Source organism: Callorhinus ursinus, unplaced genomic scaffold, assembly GCF_003265705.2.
Source record: "Callorhinus ursinus isolate GAN/ISIS: 27379988/994484 unplaced genomic scaffold, GSC_fseal_2.0 scaffold54, whole genome shotgun sequence".
NCBI classification, from domain to species: Eukaryota; Metazoa; Chordata; class Mammalia; order Carnivora; family Otariidae; genus Callorhinus; species Callorhinus ursinus.
In genome coordinates, this window is record NW_027397116.1 from 8,375,034 (window position 1) to 8,391,472 (window position 16,439).

Sequence of the window (16,439 nt, forward strand, 5' to 3'; positions counted from 1 at the left end):
GCTTTCTGGGTGTTCCTGTGGTAACAAAATAGCAGTTGCCATTAGCACCTCCAGTTGAGTGCAAGTTAGGGGAACTTTGGGGCCCATTATAGGAAATGAGCTTTTCTCTTTGGTAGAGAACCTGAGACTGTTAACTTGGAAGGATGATTTTCTATAATTTATTTTTTTTTTATATTTGTATATCTGTATAGGACTAACTCAGATACACAGCATTAATTTTTTGTTTTTTAGTTGTTTTTTTTAAGATCCTTGAAAATCTTTAAGGAGTGCACAAATTTCTTGAAGTTGCATGCAAGATTTTTGCAAATGTCTGTTATTCCCCTTCTCCCCATGATTCAGAGTGGTTCAAGAACACAGAAAGGATAAGGTCTGCGCTTTTATTATTATGGCCTCAGGACTCATAGTGTGGTTCTACCTTAAAAGCAAAATGATTTGGTATTTCAGTGACCACTTTATTTGGTATAGAGGTTGTTGAAAGATGAAATAACTGCTCTCACACATAAGTGTCCACAGAATCCCTTCAAGGTAGAAATTACAGCATTTTTATGACGAATCAACAAAATCAGAAGATAAGTAATTTGTTCAAGGTTCTCTGGCTAATAGTCAAATTTAGCTTCCAGATTCATAGATTTGACTTAAAAGCTTGTGTTCTCTACAGGTTCGTCCCAGCCTTTTCCCCCACCTAGAGAATTCTGTTCCATATGCATTGGCTAGTGTTAATGTAAAGTTATAATTATTTACATGTTTCATAATAAGATATGTTCCCCTACCTCCCTGCTACCTCTTTCAAAAAGAGAAAAAGTTAATTCTGATTAATGGTTTAATAGGTAGTTCAAGGAATTTCTAAACTAGCTTACATGTTAACATTTAATGTTAGGGTTATTTTGTTTTTCCTAAGATGACCTTCCCCAAGATATATAAAAGGATTTAATTCTGTTAATCATTCAATAGGTTACTAGGCCGAGATAAAGATTTACTTTGACAAATATATTACCACTAAAAAAGGAAATTTATAAATTGTCATGAGCAGCAGAAATTTTAATCAAACTTAAAATAATTCTCACAGGTAATATTTTGTTGAATTAGTCATGAAATTTAGCCCTTGCTGTGGCGTCTTTAAGGCTCACTGTTTGCCTGTTTAGTCACCCATTGTCTTGATCTGTACTATTATGTGTTAATTTTAATTTGTACTTTTATGACCAAAGAACCTTTCCTTTCTTAAGTAAAAGGTAACATGAATATCGAGACATGTAATTCTGAGACTATTTTCTTAAGCTTGTGATCAGTCATAGCATACATTCATCAGCATAGCTCTTGACTATGTACTCCTCCTACATTGTTTTTGTACACATTGAGTTTTTAATCATATAGAAACTAACACGTAAATGACTGTTTCCTTAAATTTTTAAAAGCCAGTTAAGCAATGGTATTTAGCAACATTTAACTTCGTTTTAGCACTCCACTGCTAGAGTTACTTAACTTTGTAGAAGAAATAATTTGTGTTTTACAGAGATGAAGATGAGAATTTTACCATGTACTAGGTGATAAGGAATATTTGATTTCTTTTTCCTTATCTAGATATTTGACAGCTGTAGTCAATTACCTTTTTTGTTATATCTGAAAGATTTTTGTTTGTTTGTAATGAACTTGTTGGGTTTCTTCAGTAGACACACATATCTGTCGTCCAATTGTGTAATTATTTTATCAGTGTCCAGGCAAGGAAATTGTTCCTTAATTTTTCTGTAGATGCTATATTTTATCCTCTTAGGAATAGTAGTTATTGCTAAGAGAGTCTTCAAAAAGTAATAGTTGTTGATACAGTAGTTAGCTGTTAGTTATTGGGGGGGATCAGTTTTGGCTTTCTTGGGCTTCATCTCCTACCATGCCTGCTTATACATTGTTGACTGCTATTTGAGAGTCCTTGATTTATCAGTCAACTGCCAGTCCTTTGTGAACATATGAACAGTAAGTTTGGACTAAGCCAGCTTCCTGAGTCTTCTTTCTTGAACCAGAAACATTATGTAATGTACTACCGCCTACACAAAACCAAAATGCCTGTCTACTCAGGTCATTTCCTTTTACAAAATCCAACTTTATATAGATAATGGGACTATAATTCTATTCATTTTGAGTATTTTAAGAAAGCTATTAGTTAACTTATCTTAGATATTTTACCCAATGCAAACTATTCTCAAAAGATATCATTTCCATTGAATTCCAAATGAAGAGAAATTGTTTTATAAATATGACTGTTATTCAAATTAACTAAGTGGTAATTCACTTAATTTTACTATAATTTAAACTTTATAACTATGCATGCTTAATAAACACAGGTTTTTATACAAGAAAGTTATATTTCCAGGTTTCCTCTTAAATAGGAAAGACCTTATTTAAGAAAAGATCTTGAAGATAAAGTGTTTCCATACAATGATTTTCAGTGTTATTGCCAAGGAAATAAATGAGCTATTGATCATGTGATGGTCTCCTATAATGACTTTATTTCTGTGAGGCCAGTTGATGCCAGTTTTCCCTGAGAGATATAAGTGAAGCAGCTTGACTGACTGACTCTAATATTATTGGCTCATTAACAGGGCTTTGACTTGCAGGAGTCTGGTTAGTTGAAACTGAAGGGGAAAAAAGTGATTTGAACTCTGAGTGGCACGTATGTTAAATGTATTTTTTTCTGTGTTTTTATGGGGTTTTTAAGAAGTCTTTTTCTTTCTTTTCTTTTTTTTTTTGAGAGAGAGTTGGTGGGGGGCGGAGAGAGAATATCTCAAACAGGCTCCACATCCAGCATGGAACCAGACATGGGGCTGTATCTCACAACTCTGATTGTGAGATCATGACCTGAGCCAAAATCAAGAGTCAGACGCTTAACCAACTAAACCACCCAGGCGCCCCAAGAAGTCTTTTTAAAGTAATTGTTTTACTTGGTAGTCATATTTGATTCCTATTTGAGTAGCATCATGGAATAAATTGGGTTCTTCTGGTTAAAAGTTTTTTAAGGTATTTTATTTTCTCAAAAAAAAAACAGTATAAAATCAAGTAAGGTGACAATTTTAATGATGTTATAAAGAAGTTTTGCTTACGGGGGCACCTGGGTTAACGACGCTCAGTCGTTAAGGGTCTGCCTTCAGCTCAGGTCATGATCCCGAGGTCCTGGGATCGAGCCCCGCATCTGGCGCCCTGCTCCACAGGAAGGCTGCTTCTCCCTCTCCTACTCCCCCTGCTTGTGTTCCCTCTCTCGCTGTGTCTATCTCTGTCAAATAAATAAATAAAATGTTTAAAAAAAAAAAAAGTTTTGCTTACATTGTTAGTAATACTATCAGTTATATTTTCTTAAGCTATGTTTGTTACAGCAATATTTTTTAAATGAAATTAATTGAAGATAAATTTCAATGGATTGAATCTGATTGCTAACCCTTATCTAATGTTAGGACCACCACATTTTCTTTTCTAAAGTAAAGCACTAGATTATGACTTCCGAAGTAACCTGCAATTTTAGTTGGAGATTATAATCATGCATTGAGTCAATTTCACATTAATATTTAGACCTAGTCATTCACCCATTGATAAGAAAACTAAGTCTTCAAAAAGTAAGTTACTTGAGAACCCGGTGATACTGAGTCTTCTTTTAGACAAAGGATCCTTATTATAATACATGTTAAAGTGGCTTCCAGTGAATTTTATTAAAGGTGCAATATTATATTCAGAGATAATAGGTCTTTCGGACTACATTTCTTCCAAAGAAATAGTATTGAAGGAAATGAACAAAATATTTGTTGTAATAAAAGGAAAACAAAAGGGTGATTATTAACATAGAGGTAATGGAGAAAAGACCCATTTGAATCAATGTAGTCAGAATTGTAGCCCTTTTTTGGCTTAATGCTAATTCCTATTAGGTGCATATTTCTTACAATCAAATGCAAAGATCTGAAACCTGAGTAACATATAGGACCCTTTTAGTGATTCTCTAGAGTTTATTTAAAATATATATTTGAATCACCACTTTGTTTTTTTAAATGTGTGTCCATATAGGTTTTATTCATTCAGAATGCTGAAGGAGATCTGGAAAATACAAACCCACATTAAATGAGAGACTGTGTCCATTTAGTTAATTACTCACAGTGTACATTTTACTGATGGCTACAGCATTGGTTCTTCAGATTCAACGCACCTTCACCACTTTTACTGCCCTGTGCCTGGCATTGATTCAGGTCTTCCATTCCTATTTTCTGTTCAAAAGAATATATTGCCTAACTGTGAGTCATTTGACTTTACATAAATGTATATTAAATCTGTCTGAACAATTAAAATAGTACCACCTGCTGCTACAACACTCATAAACAAAAATGAGAACTGGATACTGGAATTGTGTAGTACTAGAATTCTGTTCTTGGCTATACTTAGTTGAGCATTCAGGCTCCAGAACCAGATTGCTGGAGTTTGAAACCTGTTTCTACCATTTCCTAGGTGTGTCACTTTGGGCAAATTACCTTTAACGTCTCTGTTTCTGTGTATCTCATATACCATCTTATAGGGTTATTATGTGAGAATGAAATGACCTAATGCATGTAAAACACTTAAAAATGGGCCTAGCACATAGTAAGTACTTGTATTAGAAGCTGTATGTATACATCATCTTATAAGTAGTAAATCCAGTTGAATCACAATGTGTGTTCTCAGGTTAAAATGAAAAAGTTTAAATTTGTTAATAGGGAACTTGCAAATGCCTAAAATTATAGACTGTACAGACTGTATAAACCAGGGGTCAGCAAACTATGGCCAGCCATCACTTCGTTTTGTAAATAAAATTTTATTAGAACATAGCCATACCCATTCATTTATGTCTTGCCTAGGGCTATTTTCCCCTTACAGTGGCTGAAGTTGAATGGTTATGACAGAGACCTAATGGACTGCAAAGCCTAAAGTGTTTACTATTTGTCCCTTTACAGAAAAGTGCCTACACCTGCTGTAGACTTGGAAATTATATAGACCTCTGTAGTTGAGAATATTTTGATCCCTAGGTGCTTCTAGAACTCAGAAATGATTGTTCATGATCTTTAGACGAAAGATACGTATTTGAATTACCTATAATGTTTAAAAATTAAAAACAGTTTTGGGCACCCCATCACCAACTGATTTAGAATTTTTGGGAGTTGGGTTTAGAAAGGTCAGTATAATTTACAAAAGTTCCTAAAGAATGCTTTTTATCCTAACTGACAAGTAGATACTTTTTTCACCGGTAATATACATAGTTCACAGGTTTTTGTTTGTTTGTTTGTTTGGTTTTTTAAAGATTTTATTTATTTATTTGACACAGAGAGAGAGAGCGAGCGAGAAAGGGAACACAAGCAGGGGGAGTGGGAGAGGGAGAAGCAGGCTTCCCGTGGAACAGGGAGCCTGATGCAGGGCTCGATCCCAGGACCCTGGGATCCTGACCTGAACCGAAGGCAGCCGCTTAACTACTGAGCCACCCAGGCACCCCTCTTTTTACAAAAAAAAAAAAAAAAAAAGCCAAGAGATTGTCTCAGAATGAATTATAAGAAAAATGGTGGGCCTTTTTAGACCAGCGAGGCTCCAGTTTGAGTAAGAACATAGTTTCTGCTTGACTGAGTTACGAGATTAGTGTGGCCTAAATATATGTCTAGTATCTGGTTAAACTCTTTTTTTACATATATTACAACAAATTTTGAAAGTACCTGCCAATCTTTACATCTCCGTCACATATCATGGTAGTGACTGGGTAGAGCATGTGGTGAGTAGAGAATTGTACAGCTTACTCCTTCATTTAGAAATTGTTGGCGGGGAAGAGGTGGTTGGAAGAAGGATTGAGAAAGTACTGTATCTGTTCTAGGAAGACTAGGGAAAGGGCAGGAGTAGACTAATGAACAATGATTTAGCAAAAATAACTTCCATAATTACACAGTAAAAATATGAAATTACTGGGATATTTCATTGCTGATATTATGCTTACTGTATCTTGAAGTAATTCCTATGTTTAATGAAAGAACTTATACAAGAAAATGGAGCTTAAAAATGAGTCAGAATATTTAAAACTGATATCTTGGATAGAAAAATCACTTTTAAACATTTCTTTATAATAACTTAATTTTAGACTTAGAGTGAATTGTCTGCTACTGTAATAAACTAGGTTAATACGTTAATACTGTTTTCTTTAATTTTTCTTTCTTTCTTTAAAAATGTAGGCATTTCAGTCGAACCATGGAAGAACTGGTTCATGATCTTGTCTCTGCATTGGAGGAGAGCTCAGAGCAAGCTCGAGGTGGATTTGCTGAAACTGGCGATCATTCTCGAAGCATGTCTTGTCCTCTGAAACGCCAGGCAAGGAAACGGAGAGGGAGAAAACGAAGGTCGTATAATGTTCATCACCCATGGGAGCCTGGCCACTGCTTAAGTGAAGGCACTGATTCTAGTTTAGAAGAACCAAGCAAGGACTACAGAGAGAATCACAATAATAATAAAAAAGATCATAGTGACTCTGATGACCAAATGTTAGTGGCAAAGCGCAGGCCATCATCAAACTTAAATAATAATGTACGAGGAAAAAGACCTCTATGGCACGAATCGGATTTTACTGTGGACAACCTTGGGAACAGAACTCTGCGCAGAAGGAGAAAGGTAAAACGCATGGCAGTGGACCTCCCACAGGACATCTCTAACAAACGGACAATGACCCAGCCCCTTGAAGGTTGTAGAGATCAGGACATGGACAATGACAGAGCTTACCAATATCAAGAGTTTACCAAGAACAAAGTCAAAAAAAGGAAATTGAAAATAATTAGACAAGGGCCAAAAATCCAAGATGAAGGAGTAGTTTTAGAAAGTGAGGAAATAAGCCAGACCAATAAGGACAAAATGGACTATGAAGAGCAAAAAGTTTCAGATGAACTCATGAGTGAAAGGTGACTTTTATATTCTCTAAGTATAAAAATATGTGTCTCCATTGTTTGTGCTTGAATGTGTTTTGTATTTTAATTCTATTTTTAAATTATTATAATAATATAAAATATAATAATAGTGATATTACTGTTTAACCATGGTTATATTTCCTTATAATTTACGATGGTTAGTACAAAACAAAATTGCTTATTTGATTTACATGAAGTCTTTGGTTGTGTTATAAAGACTTAATTTTCAGCTATAAAGAGAAAAGGAAATGGTTTTTCAATGGGAATGAATGTGCTTTTGAATAACAGCACATTTGTAACTCTTAGAATTGGATTTATAATTATTTATTTGTTTAATTATAGAGCTTTAGCCTTTGGTGCTTTTTAGTGTCACAATTCATCAGTTTATTTTGATTCTTGAGAATCAAAAGATGATATCACTTCAATGTGTATGGCTTGATATTTTAAGAAGTCTGTAGATTGCTGGGAATTCTGATCATTTATGAATTGTAAAACCTAATTCTTGTCATTAGACAAATAAGAAAAGCAATGATCCTTGGGCAGCTAGTCTAATCTATTTATTCTAGAAAGCAGGTATACCACAATAATCATTAAGTACTATTTTGACAGCGTCAAAAGGTAAGTGATCATTTTTCTTTTACACAGAACTAATGCTACTGCAGGAAATGAGAAAGTATTGACACTGTTCATCCCTTTAGGCATCTTCTTAAAACCAAACACAGAACTATGATCCAGAAAAAAAAAAAATTCCTTACTGGGAAAGAATATTTTATTTTAATTTGTAAGATTGGCATCATTTTAATCATGTAGATTGTGAACTATGGATTTAATATATATATTTAATAATCATATATATATATATTTGCTTATAAATATGATTACAAACATGAATCAGACCTGGTAAAAGTTTATAGGATGGGCCGTTTATTGGAGATGGTTTGCTATTTATGTAATTTTTCTGAAGAAGTAAAAATTGCTCCAAAAAAAAAAAAAAGTTTAAGGAAGGCTTTGAAAAGTTTATGGTATCTGCTTTTCTTCCAAAAAAGTGTACATTTTTATACTAGAATGAAAATTATTTCTATGGTAGTGTTGGGCCATTGTAACTGAGGACCACTTAGCCTGACTTGTAAGTGATTAATTTGCTCAGCTGCTGGGAGGGAGGGTGTGTGGCAGTGGAGATAAGTGTCCATTTCTGGATTATTTACAGATTACTTGCTTTTAGGATTGATCCTCCAAGCCCTTCTTTTATTGATGTCTGCCTTTTATCGACAGATACCTACCCTGGAAGAAAAATGAGATGAAACTCTTCATTTTTCTTCATTGTAAAAAATATTTGAGTATCTATTAGGTATGATCAGGCTACCCAGCAGTCAACAGCCCAGGTACAAATTTTCGAAGAGGATGTTTTCACTCCAGAATAACTTTTTTAAATACTTTTTATTTTATTCGTCTTTTTTTTTTTAGGTTTATTTATTTTAGAGAGAGCACACTGGGGGGCGGGGGTATGACAGAGGAGAGGGAGAATCTCAAGCCAGCTCTGTGCTGAGCGTAGAGCCTGACTCAGGGGCTCAGTCTCACAACCCCAAGGTCATGACCTGAACCGAAACCAGGAGTCGCACACTTAAGACTGCACCACCCAGGTGACCTTTCTTTTATTTTAAACTTAGCTATGTAACTATTTTTATTGTCACCTAAGAGTTAGATGCATATTCCTTCTGTGGGAAGATTACTAAATAAGACAGATCCTGTTGCCTACAGCCCCATAGTTTGGAATAGCAGATAAGCAAACAATGAAAATGAAGTGTGCTGAGTACAAAATACTGGTGAAGGAGGACTTCCTGAAGGAGCTGAGGTTTAAGCAAGCACTGAGTGTTGTTCAGATATTGGATAGGGAGGGAAATGGCAATCCTGGATGGAGGGAACAGCTTGTGCAAATGCTTGGATCGTGAAGCAAAGTGACGTATCTGGGAAAGTACATGTAATTGATTATTTCTAGAACAAAGTGGTGGTTGAGGCCACAGCAGTAAGCTTGTCATGAAGGTCTTGTGTGCTATGGCAGTTTGGATTTCATCATGTAAGTAATGGGAAGCCAGTGAAGAATTTTTAATTATGAAGAAACTCAATTAGATTTACATGTTCTCAAGGAACATGATCTCAGTAACTGTTTTATTTAGCTTTCACTGACCTCGAATCCATCCTTAGGTGAGGGGTAAATTATGGCAGTGATAGTAGAGGGAAAAGAAATAGAGCAATTTTAAGAGTTGGAATCAATGGAAGGTTGACTGTATTTGGGAGGATGAATGAGAAAGAAGATTCTCAGATGATGTGTTGGTTTCAAGAATAAAAAATACAGGAAATGAACAGATTGGGGGAGAGGATTGGGATTGCTGTACAAACATTAATTTGACAACCATTTGTGGAGTATATCGTGCTAAAAAAAAATGGGAAGAGGTGTCCTTGGAGATAAGCCATAATGGCTGTCAGATGCTGAAAATGAAAAACCTTGCTTTATTAGAAGTTCTTGTTCTGATTTATTGAACATGCTAACAACTACATGATATACTTGGAGCAACTAGCTGGATGTCAATGAGGTGAAATATAAATAAGGAAACATATTGTTTAAAACACGTGTAAAAAGATCCCAAAAGAAGACAAGGATTGTTAGGGACTAAGCTGCTCTTAGAGGAGGGGGGTTCTGATTTCCTTCTGTCTTTAAGAAAAGTAAATAAGATAAAGACAGGGAGGCAAACCATAAGAGACTCTTAAATATAGGAAACAAACAGGGTGGCTGGAGAGGAAGTAGGGTGGGGGATAATTGGGTGATGGGCATTAAGGAGGGCACTCAGTATAATGAGCACTGGGTGTTATATGCAGCTGATGAATCACTAAATTCTAACCCTAAAGCTAAAAATACACTATATGTTAAGTAACTTGAATTTAAATAAAATCTTAAGAAAAAAAAAAAAGAGAAGAGAGAGAAGATTGGGATATGAGTTGGAAAAAGAACATAAATAAAAGGACCAGAGATGGAGATGGGAAGAATTTAGGTAGGGCTCATCCCTACAGAGTCTTGAAATCCACATTTAATCCAACAAGTATGGGGAAGTAATTTTAGATTTTTAATAGAAAACATTTTATTTTATTTAATTTATATATATATGCATAGATACATGCATGTTTTATAAACTTTTCCTTTTAGAATACTTTTGGATTTATAGAAAAGTTGCAAAGATAGTGCAGAGATTTTCTGTATATCCTGTACCCAGTTTCCCCTGCTGTTAATGTCGTACATTACTCTGATACACTTGTCAGAATTAATAAGCCAGTGTTGATGCATTATTAACAAAAGTCAGTACTTTATTAGAATTTCCTTGTTTTTCTTTAATGTCCTTTTTCTGTTCCAGGATCCCATCCAAGATGTCATAATATTTTTAGTCAGCAAGTTATATTTGTAAACAATGAGCCTGGTTGTATGTAGAATATTAAAAGAGGTAAATCTGAACTCAGAAATTAGAAAACCATTGTACCCCCCCCAGAAAAAGAGCATAGTTTCACATTTCACAGTCCTTTATCTATAAATCTGAAGTCTGAAAGCTGTGAAAAACTAACTCATTTGTGGCCAGACCTAGCTTGACCTGGATTTAATGTGGATATTCATTCATTTATTTGAAAAAATATATTAATAGGTTTGATTCTGGAGTTCTACCCCAAACCCCTATTAGGCATTTTAGAGCATATCTTTCCAAAATTTGAAAAATTGTGAATTTTAAATACATGTTACCTCAAGGATTTCAGAAAAAGAATTGTGACTCAAGGTATGTAGGATAAGGCCCTGTATTAGGGTGTGTTGATACAGGCAAACAAGAAAGCACTTCGCAATCACAGAAGAGGAAAAAAATAAAAATCAACAGTAGTTTGGACAGCTAAATAGCAAAATGATGAAGTTTCTGAAGTGTTTTTAATAGTCAGACATCACTGTGCATAGGAGAGCATGTGCATTTGTAAATAAGAAATTATGGATGTGATTGTCTAAGAAAGTATTCTTTGATTAACACTTGTGCAGTATAGGGAGCTTTATATATTCTCCTAACATGAAGAAAGTTAAAGAAAAATGTACTAACTTAGAGTTCCTAGGGAAAATGTACCATTTAATAAATCCTTATACTTTTTTATTTTTTAAAAATCAAATAATTGAAATGATATTCCATATTCAGAAAACATAGGGATTTAGTATGTACTATGGTGAGCACTGAATTGTGTAAGACTGATGAATCACAGACCTGTGCCCCTGAAACAAATAATATATGTGAATAAAAAATTTAAAAAAAAAGGAAACATAGGGATTTAGATCTCATCTATAATTTTAATCCTAAACTCTCAATTTAAATATTTTTAAAATGGATTAATTTTTTTAAGATTTTATTTATTTATTTATTTGATAGAGACAGCAAGAAAGGGAATATAAGCAGGAGGAGTGGGAGAGGGAGAAGCAGGCCTCCCGCGAAGCAGAGTGCCTGATACAGGGTTCAATCCCAGGATCCTGGGATCATGACCTGAGCTGAAAGCAGACCCTTGACGACTGAGCCACCCAGGCTCCCCACGGATTAATTTTTTTAAACAGATTAGTTTTGTTTAGTAAGTCAGCTTACAGGGTTGTACATGTTAACCAGAAAAGTATTATAAAATTCTCCAAGGGCAACTTCCTGATTGGTTAAAATTAAGAATTACAGGAAAAGAGAGTATATGAGAATTTTTAAAGAACGTTATCAATTTTCTTTAGAGGCCAAGCCTTTACTACATGATCTGCCTTTTTGTGTTTTTTTAACTAGATTTTCATATAAGCATGGCTTCTATTATAACTAATAGTGACAGTTCATGTCAGTCGAATATCTCCTCTATTTGTTTTAATTTGTATGTGAAATAGGACTGTATCACACTCGAACTTCTATGGAAGTAGGAGAACCTGTTATTTTTACATATACTCTCCTTAATTATATTGGCAATATTCCATATTTTGCTCAGTTTTTGCTCAGAGAGATTTTAACTTTGATTTAATGGATTGTTACCATTGTAAACTTTTTTCTTCCTTGCCAGGTAATAGAGTTGTTGTGCATTCTTAAGTAATGTCTTTTCTGGAATATTTGCAAATGTGGTCATGAAAAGTAATTTCATCTCAGGCCCTTGTATTTCATATGCTGAAGAAAGGCTTAGCCTGCTTTTGATTGAGACTTTCCCCATTTTATTGAGCAGTGGTGTTCCGGGCTCAGGCTGAATAGCATGGCGTAAGAAAGGAGCAGTAAGCATTTGATGAAAGCAGATAATAAAATACATCAATTGTGTCAGCACCTCGTTGCAGTCACATCTGGCTTACTGTCCGGGTCCCATTAGATTCCTGTGGTTTTATGTGCCAAAAATAATATGCTCTGTAGTTAATGGAACCAGAATATTTGCAGTTTGATTAAAAAAAAAATCATCTTTTCTTTCAGATCTTTGTCAGGCTTAAGTTTCATCTCTGAGCTGCCATGTCTCTTTAAAATTTTACGACTGAGAGATCAATTGTTCTTTTGATCTGTTTTTTTGTTGTTTTTTTTTTTTCCTTTTCCCTTATTACAGTGATTCCAGCAGTCTCAGCAGCACTGATGCTGGCTTATTTACCAATGATGAGGGAAGACAAGGTACTGAAATGCTATTTTTTTATTCCTTTGGAAAAACGTCTTCATTTTAAAGTTGTGCTTATTACTAGTTATTTCTTACGTTGATGATGGCAACCCATTTAACTTAAACACACCTACTTAGTGGACTGGGGTTTAGTTCTTTTTTATACTATGAACAGTATCCTGTCTTCATGACCTAAAGTAATTGATTATCTTCAAAAGCTAGCATGTGGAGCTAATAATATTAAGGGAGGATTATCTTCCTTAAGAAAGCTTTACATACCTCGGTCTTTTCAATTTTGTCTCTTAGCGAGTTCACAAGACACTGGTTCTCATTCTCCACCTGATTCCAAATGTATTTAATACTGTTTAAGCATTAATAAAGGTGGATTTGCAAGTCATTTGTCATTTTTATTCAGCCGTGACATTTATTCATCCTCCCTAGTTTCTAAGTAATTAGACAGTTTTAATGAATTCAATATTGTAAACTGTTAAAACAGTCATGTCTTACAACTTAGGTCTTTTACATCTTTGAAGTTCCCTGAAGCTTTTCACACTTTCACATGGCATTATTTTAAAACCACCTATTTGGGAAGAAAATAGGAAAAACCTTAATAAGAGGGCAGGAAGCATACCTGCAAATGTTATCTGCCGTTCTTGAGAATCTTTAGAGGAAAGCAGTAAGTTCTAAGGGGTAAAAAAAGACCCAAAACTTACTGTTTTAAATTATAAATAGTCTAATGATAGGAAAAAAGAAAATAATAGCTACCTAGGCATTTTTTTCTTAGTCTGTTCATTCCTTTTGGTAGGAATAAAATAAATTGATCATTCATTTTGGCTTACTTACAAACCCATATATATTCCAGATAAATAGGTACATACTGTTTTAAAGACCATAGACTTTTTAAAGTTAAGAGACTTTGCTGAAATATGCTAGAACCTCGGGGCTCAGAGTGAGTTTGACTACCTTGATAATATACCTAAATTCTCGTTTAAATACATGTGTCTACTCAGTTATTATAAGTGTTGCATTTGGTAATGAAAGGAAATGAAAAAACTTTTTTTTTTAAGATTTTATTTATTTATTTGACAGAGAGAAACACAGCGAGAGAGGGAACACAAGCAGGGGGAGTTGGAGAGGGAGAAGCAGACTTCCCTTGGAGCAGGGAGCCCGATGTGGGGCTCGATCCCAGGACCCTGAGATCATGACCTGAGCTGAAGGCAGTTGCTTAATGACTGAACCACCCAGGCGCCCCAAAAAAAAACTTAAAAAAAAAATAACTTTTGGACAAGTCTGTCCATCTTTGAAAAGCTTTGAATGGTTTAAAATAATATGCTAGCATTTGTTATGAGCTTATTATATTTTACATTTCTAAGTGCTTTTTTCATTCAGTTTACTTTAGGTTTTTATATTATTCTTAAGAAAACCCTGGGAGATTCTTTTTTGGGAGGTATGATGAAACCTAGGCTCATAGAGTTGAGATACCTTACCCAGTGTCACATAACACTACAATTCTAATTGGTCTGACTTCAGAGCTCAAATTCTTAATCTTTAGCTATTTGATTTCCCTGCTAAGAACAAGGTTGTGTATCACATCAAAAATAAAATAACCTCATTTTTGTATAATAACATTGTTTCAGTTGGAATCAAGATGGAAGGTAATTAGTTTCAAGTGACTCCCTTTCTTATACCTATACCTGTTATAGGAAATGTTAATACAATTCTCAGTAAAAGTACTAATATTTATGTGCTTTGAAATGTGCGTTTGTTTAAATTAATTTTTATTAAATCCTCAATTGAAATAAACTGGTGGCGTTGCTTTTGCAAATGCTTTAAATTTTTCACTCGCTCGTAATTTGAAGTATGGCTGTTCCTCGTAAAGTCATTTTCCGTTGAAGCTTTTGTTTTTGTCCTAGTTTGCTTTTAAAAAATACTTGTACTAAGAGATTTTGGAAATCAGAAATCTCTTTCTGTAAAGGGGAAAACTTTATGGCAGTTGTGATGACCCTCTTAAAAACCAGAATTAGTAGTTTTTCTAAGATGAATCATGAAGACTTTAGTCAATCTAGGATCATGTTCAAAAAACTATTTGTTACCTATTTTTAAAAGCCATCTGCCTTCTTCTGTATTTTTTCCCCTTATTCCTGTTTTAAAAACAAAATACTGTTGATTCACATTTTCTTTTAAAAACAAAATACTGTTGATTCACCAGTACATTTTAAACTGAATTTTAAATGGATCATTTCTCCATGGTTAACACTCGTGGGTGTTCCCAAAAGTCCACCTTACTATGGATAGTGTTCTGTCTTAAAAATACCTTGCTTCTCATAGTCCAGTAATAGTTTCTTTGTTAACTCTGTGGTATTGTCACTTTTCATTTAAAATCTACTTTTTCACAACTATTTCTTAATGAACTTAATCAGATTAATTTCATTTAGTCACATCTGTTCTTGATCATTTCCCCTTTTACACTTCATACAAATCATGAAATTAAGCTAATTGTATACCATTATTAGCTGCAGAGAACAGGTTCTACAGTTTTATACTTCAAATTCACTGTAGGAGATTAAGGCTTGTTTTTCTTTAATTTGGAAAGGGTAGTAACTTAAATGGATTTCTCTACAGTTTTTGCCCTAGAATTAACCAGTATTATTGTTTTTCACATTTTTTAATTGATTCTAAAACATAGCAGCTTATGTTGGCAGTTCTTGTTGTAGTGTTAAAAAATATTTTAATGAAGCTGTGGTGTAGAATGAGAAGTTTTCTGTACTGATTATGTAAATGATTACCAGGTAAAATACAGGATCCCTTGTTAAATTTGATTTTTAGGTATATAACAAATAATTTTTTAATATAAGTGTGTCCCGTGCAGTATTTAGACATACTAAAAATTTTGTGCAGTTACTGTATATTTATATGAAAAATCCTTTCTCTGGAATTCAGATTTAATTGCTATCTTGCATTCTTTAAATCAAAATCTGATAACTCTATATTTGGATAATAAAACTGAGTCTTTGGGGGATTTCTTGTATTTGCACAGGTGATGATGAGCAGAGTGACTGGTTTTATGAGAAGGAATCAGGTGGAGCTTGCGGCATCACTGGAGTTGTACCCTGGTGGGACAAGGAAGACCCTACCGAGCTAGACAAAAATTTACCAGATCCTGTCTTTGAAAGTATCTTAACTGGTTCTTTCCCTCTTATGTCACATCCGGGAAGAAGAGGTCAGTAACACTTGCTGACTGCTGAATATGATGGGCTTATAGTGAATCTAGGAATATCCATTAAAAGAGGATAGGCTAAAATGGAAATGAAAGTGTCTAAACACAGATGCTATAAAGACACATGTCAACCAGTAATTCAGCTACTACATTAATCACGCATTCTAATTATTAGAAAGATTGACTTGCCTCCTTGCTAGGACCAGTGTGAAAATGTTGAAATGTTAGAAAGGTAAATTAGGAGGAAAGAAAAGCCCTGAATAATACCATAAATCTTAAATAATCAGTGGTTGTGTGCTAAGCTCATTAGAACCCTACTAGGCATTGCTTCAGATCTTTTAAGTGTGTTTTGCATTTTCCCCACTACTATATAAGACGTTTCCTACCTCCGACTTATTTTGAATTCTGTATTGATAGGAACAATGATCACAGAATCTCCTAAATTGAGGACTTTGATTTTCCAGGTTTCCAAGCTAGACTCAGTCGCCTTCATGGAATGCCTTCCAAGAACTTTAAAAAATCAGGAGGGACCGCAACTTCAATGGTAGGCATGCTTTTTTGTTTAATTGTCATGTTTGGAAATGTATCCATTTCTATGGAATAAAAAGCCACATCCTCATCCTTTATTCATA

At 34.4% G+C, this 16,439-nt stretch overlaps 1 protein-coding gene across 5 annotated transcripts in view; it reads left to right on the forward strand.

Moving 5' to 3' along the window:
- Positions 1–16,439, forward strand: part of GPATCH2 (G-patch domain containing 2) — a 173,202-nt gene that overhangs the window by 3,795 nt on the left and 152,968 nt on the right. For 4 of the 5 annotated variants that reach the window (XM_025892263.2, XM_073884095.1, XM_025892266.2 and 1 more), the window contains exons 2-5: positions 6,210–6,926; positions 12,546–12,607; positions 15,628–15,810; positions 16,272–16,351. In XM_025892263.2, the coding sequence (XP_025748048.1) occupies positions 6,210–6,926; positions 12,546–12,607; positions 15,628–15,810; positions 16,272–16,351 (1,042 nt within the window). Of the gene's footprint in view, positions 1–4,052; positions 4,263–6,209; positions 6,927–12,545; positions 12,608–15,627; positions 15,811–16,271; positions 16,352–16,439 lie in introns of those variants that run through there. The other variant, XM_025892265.2, reaches the window with a different exon arrangement.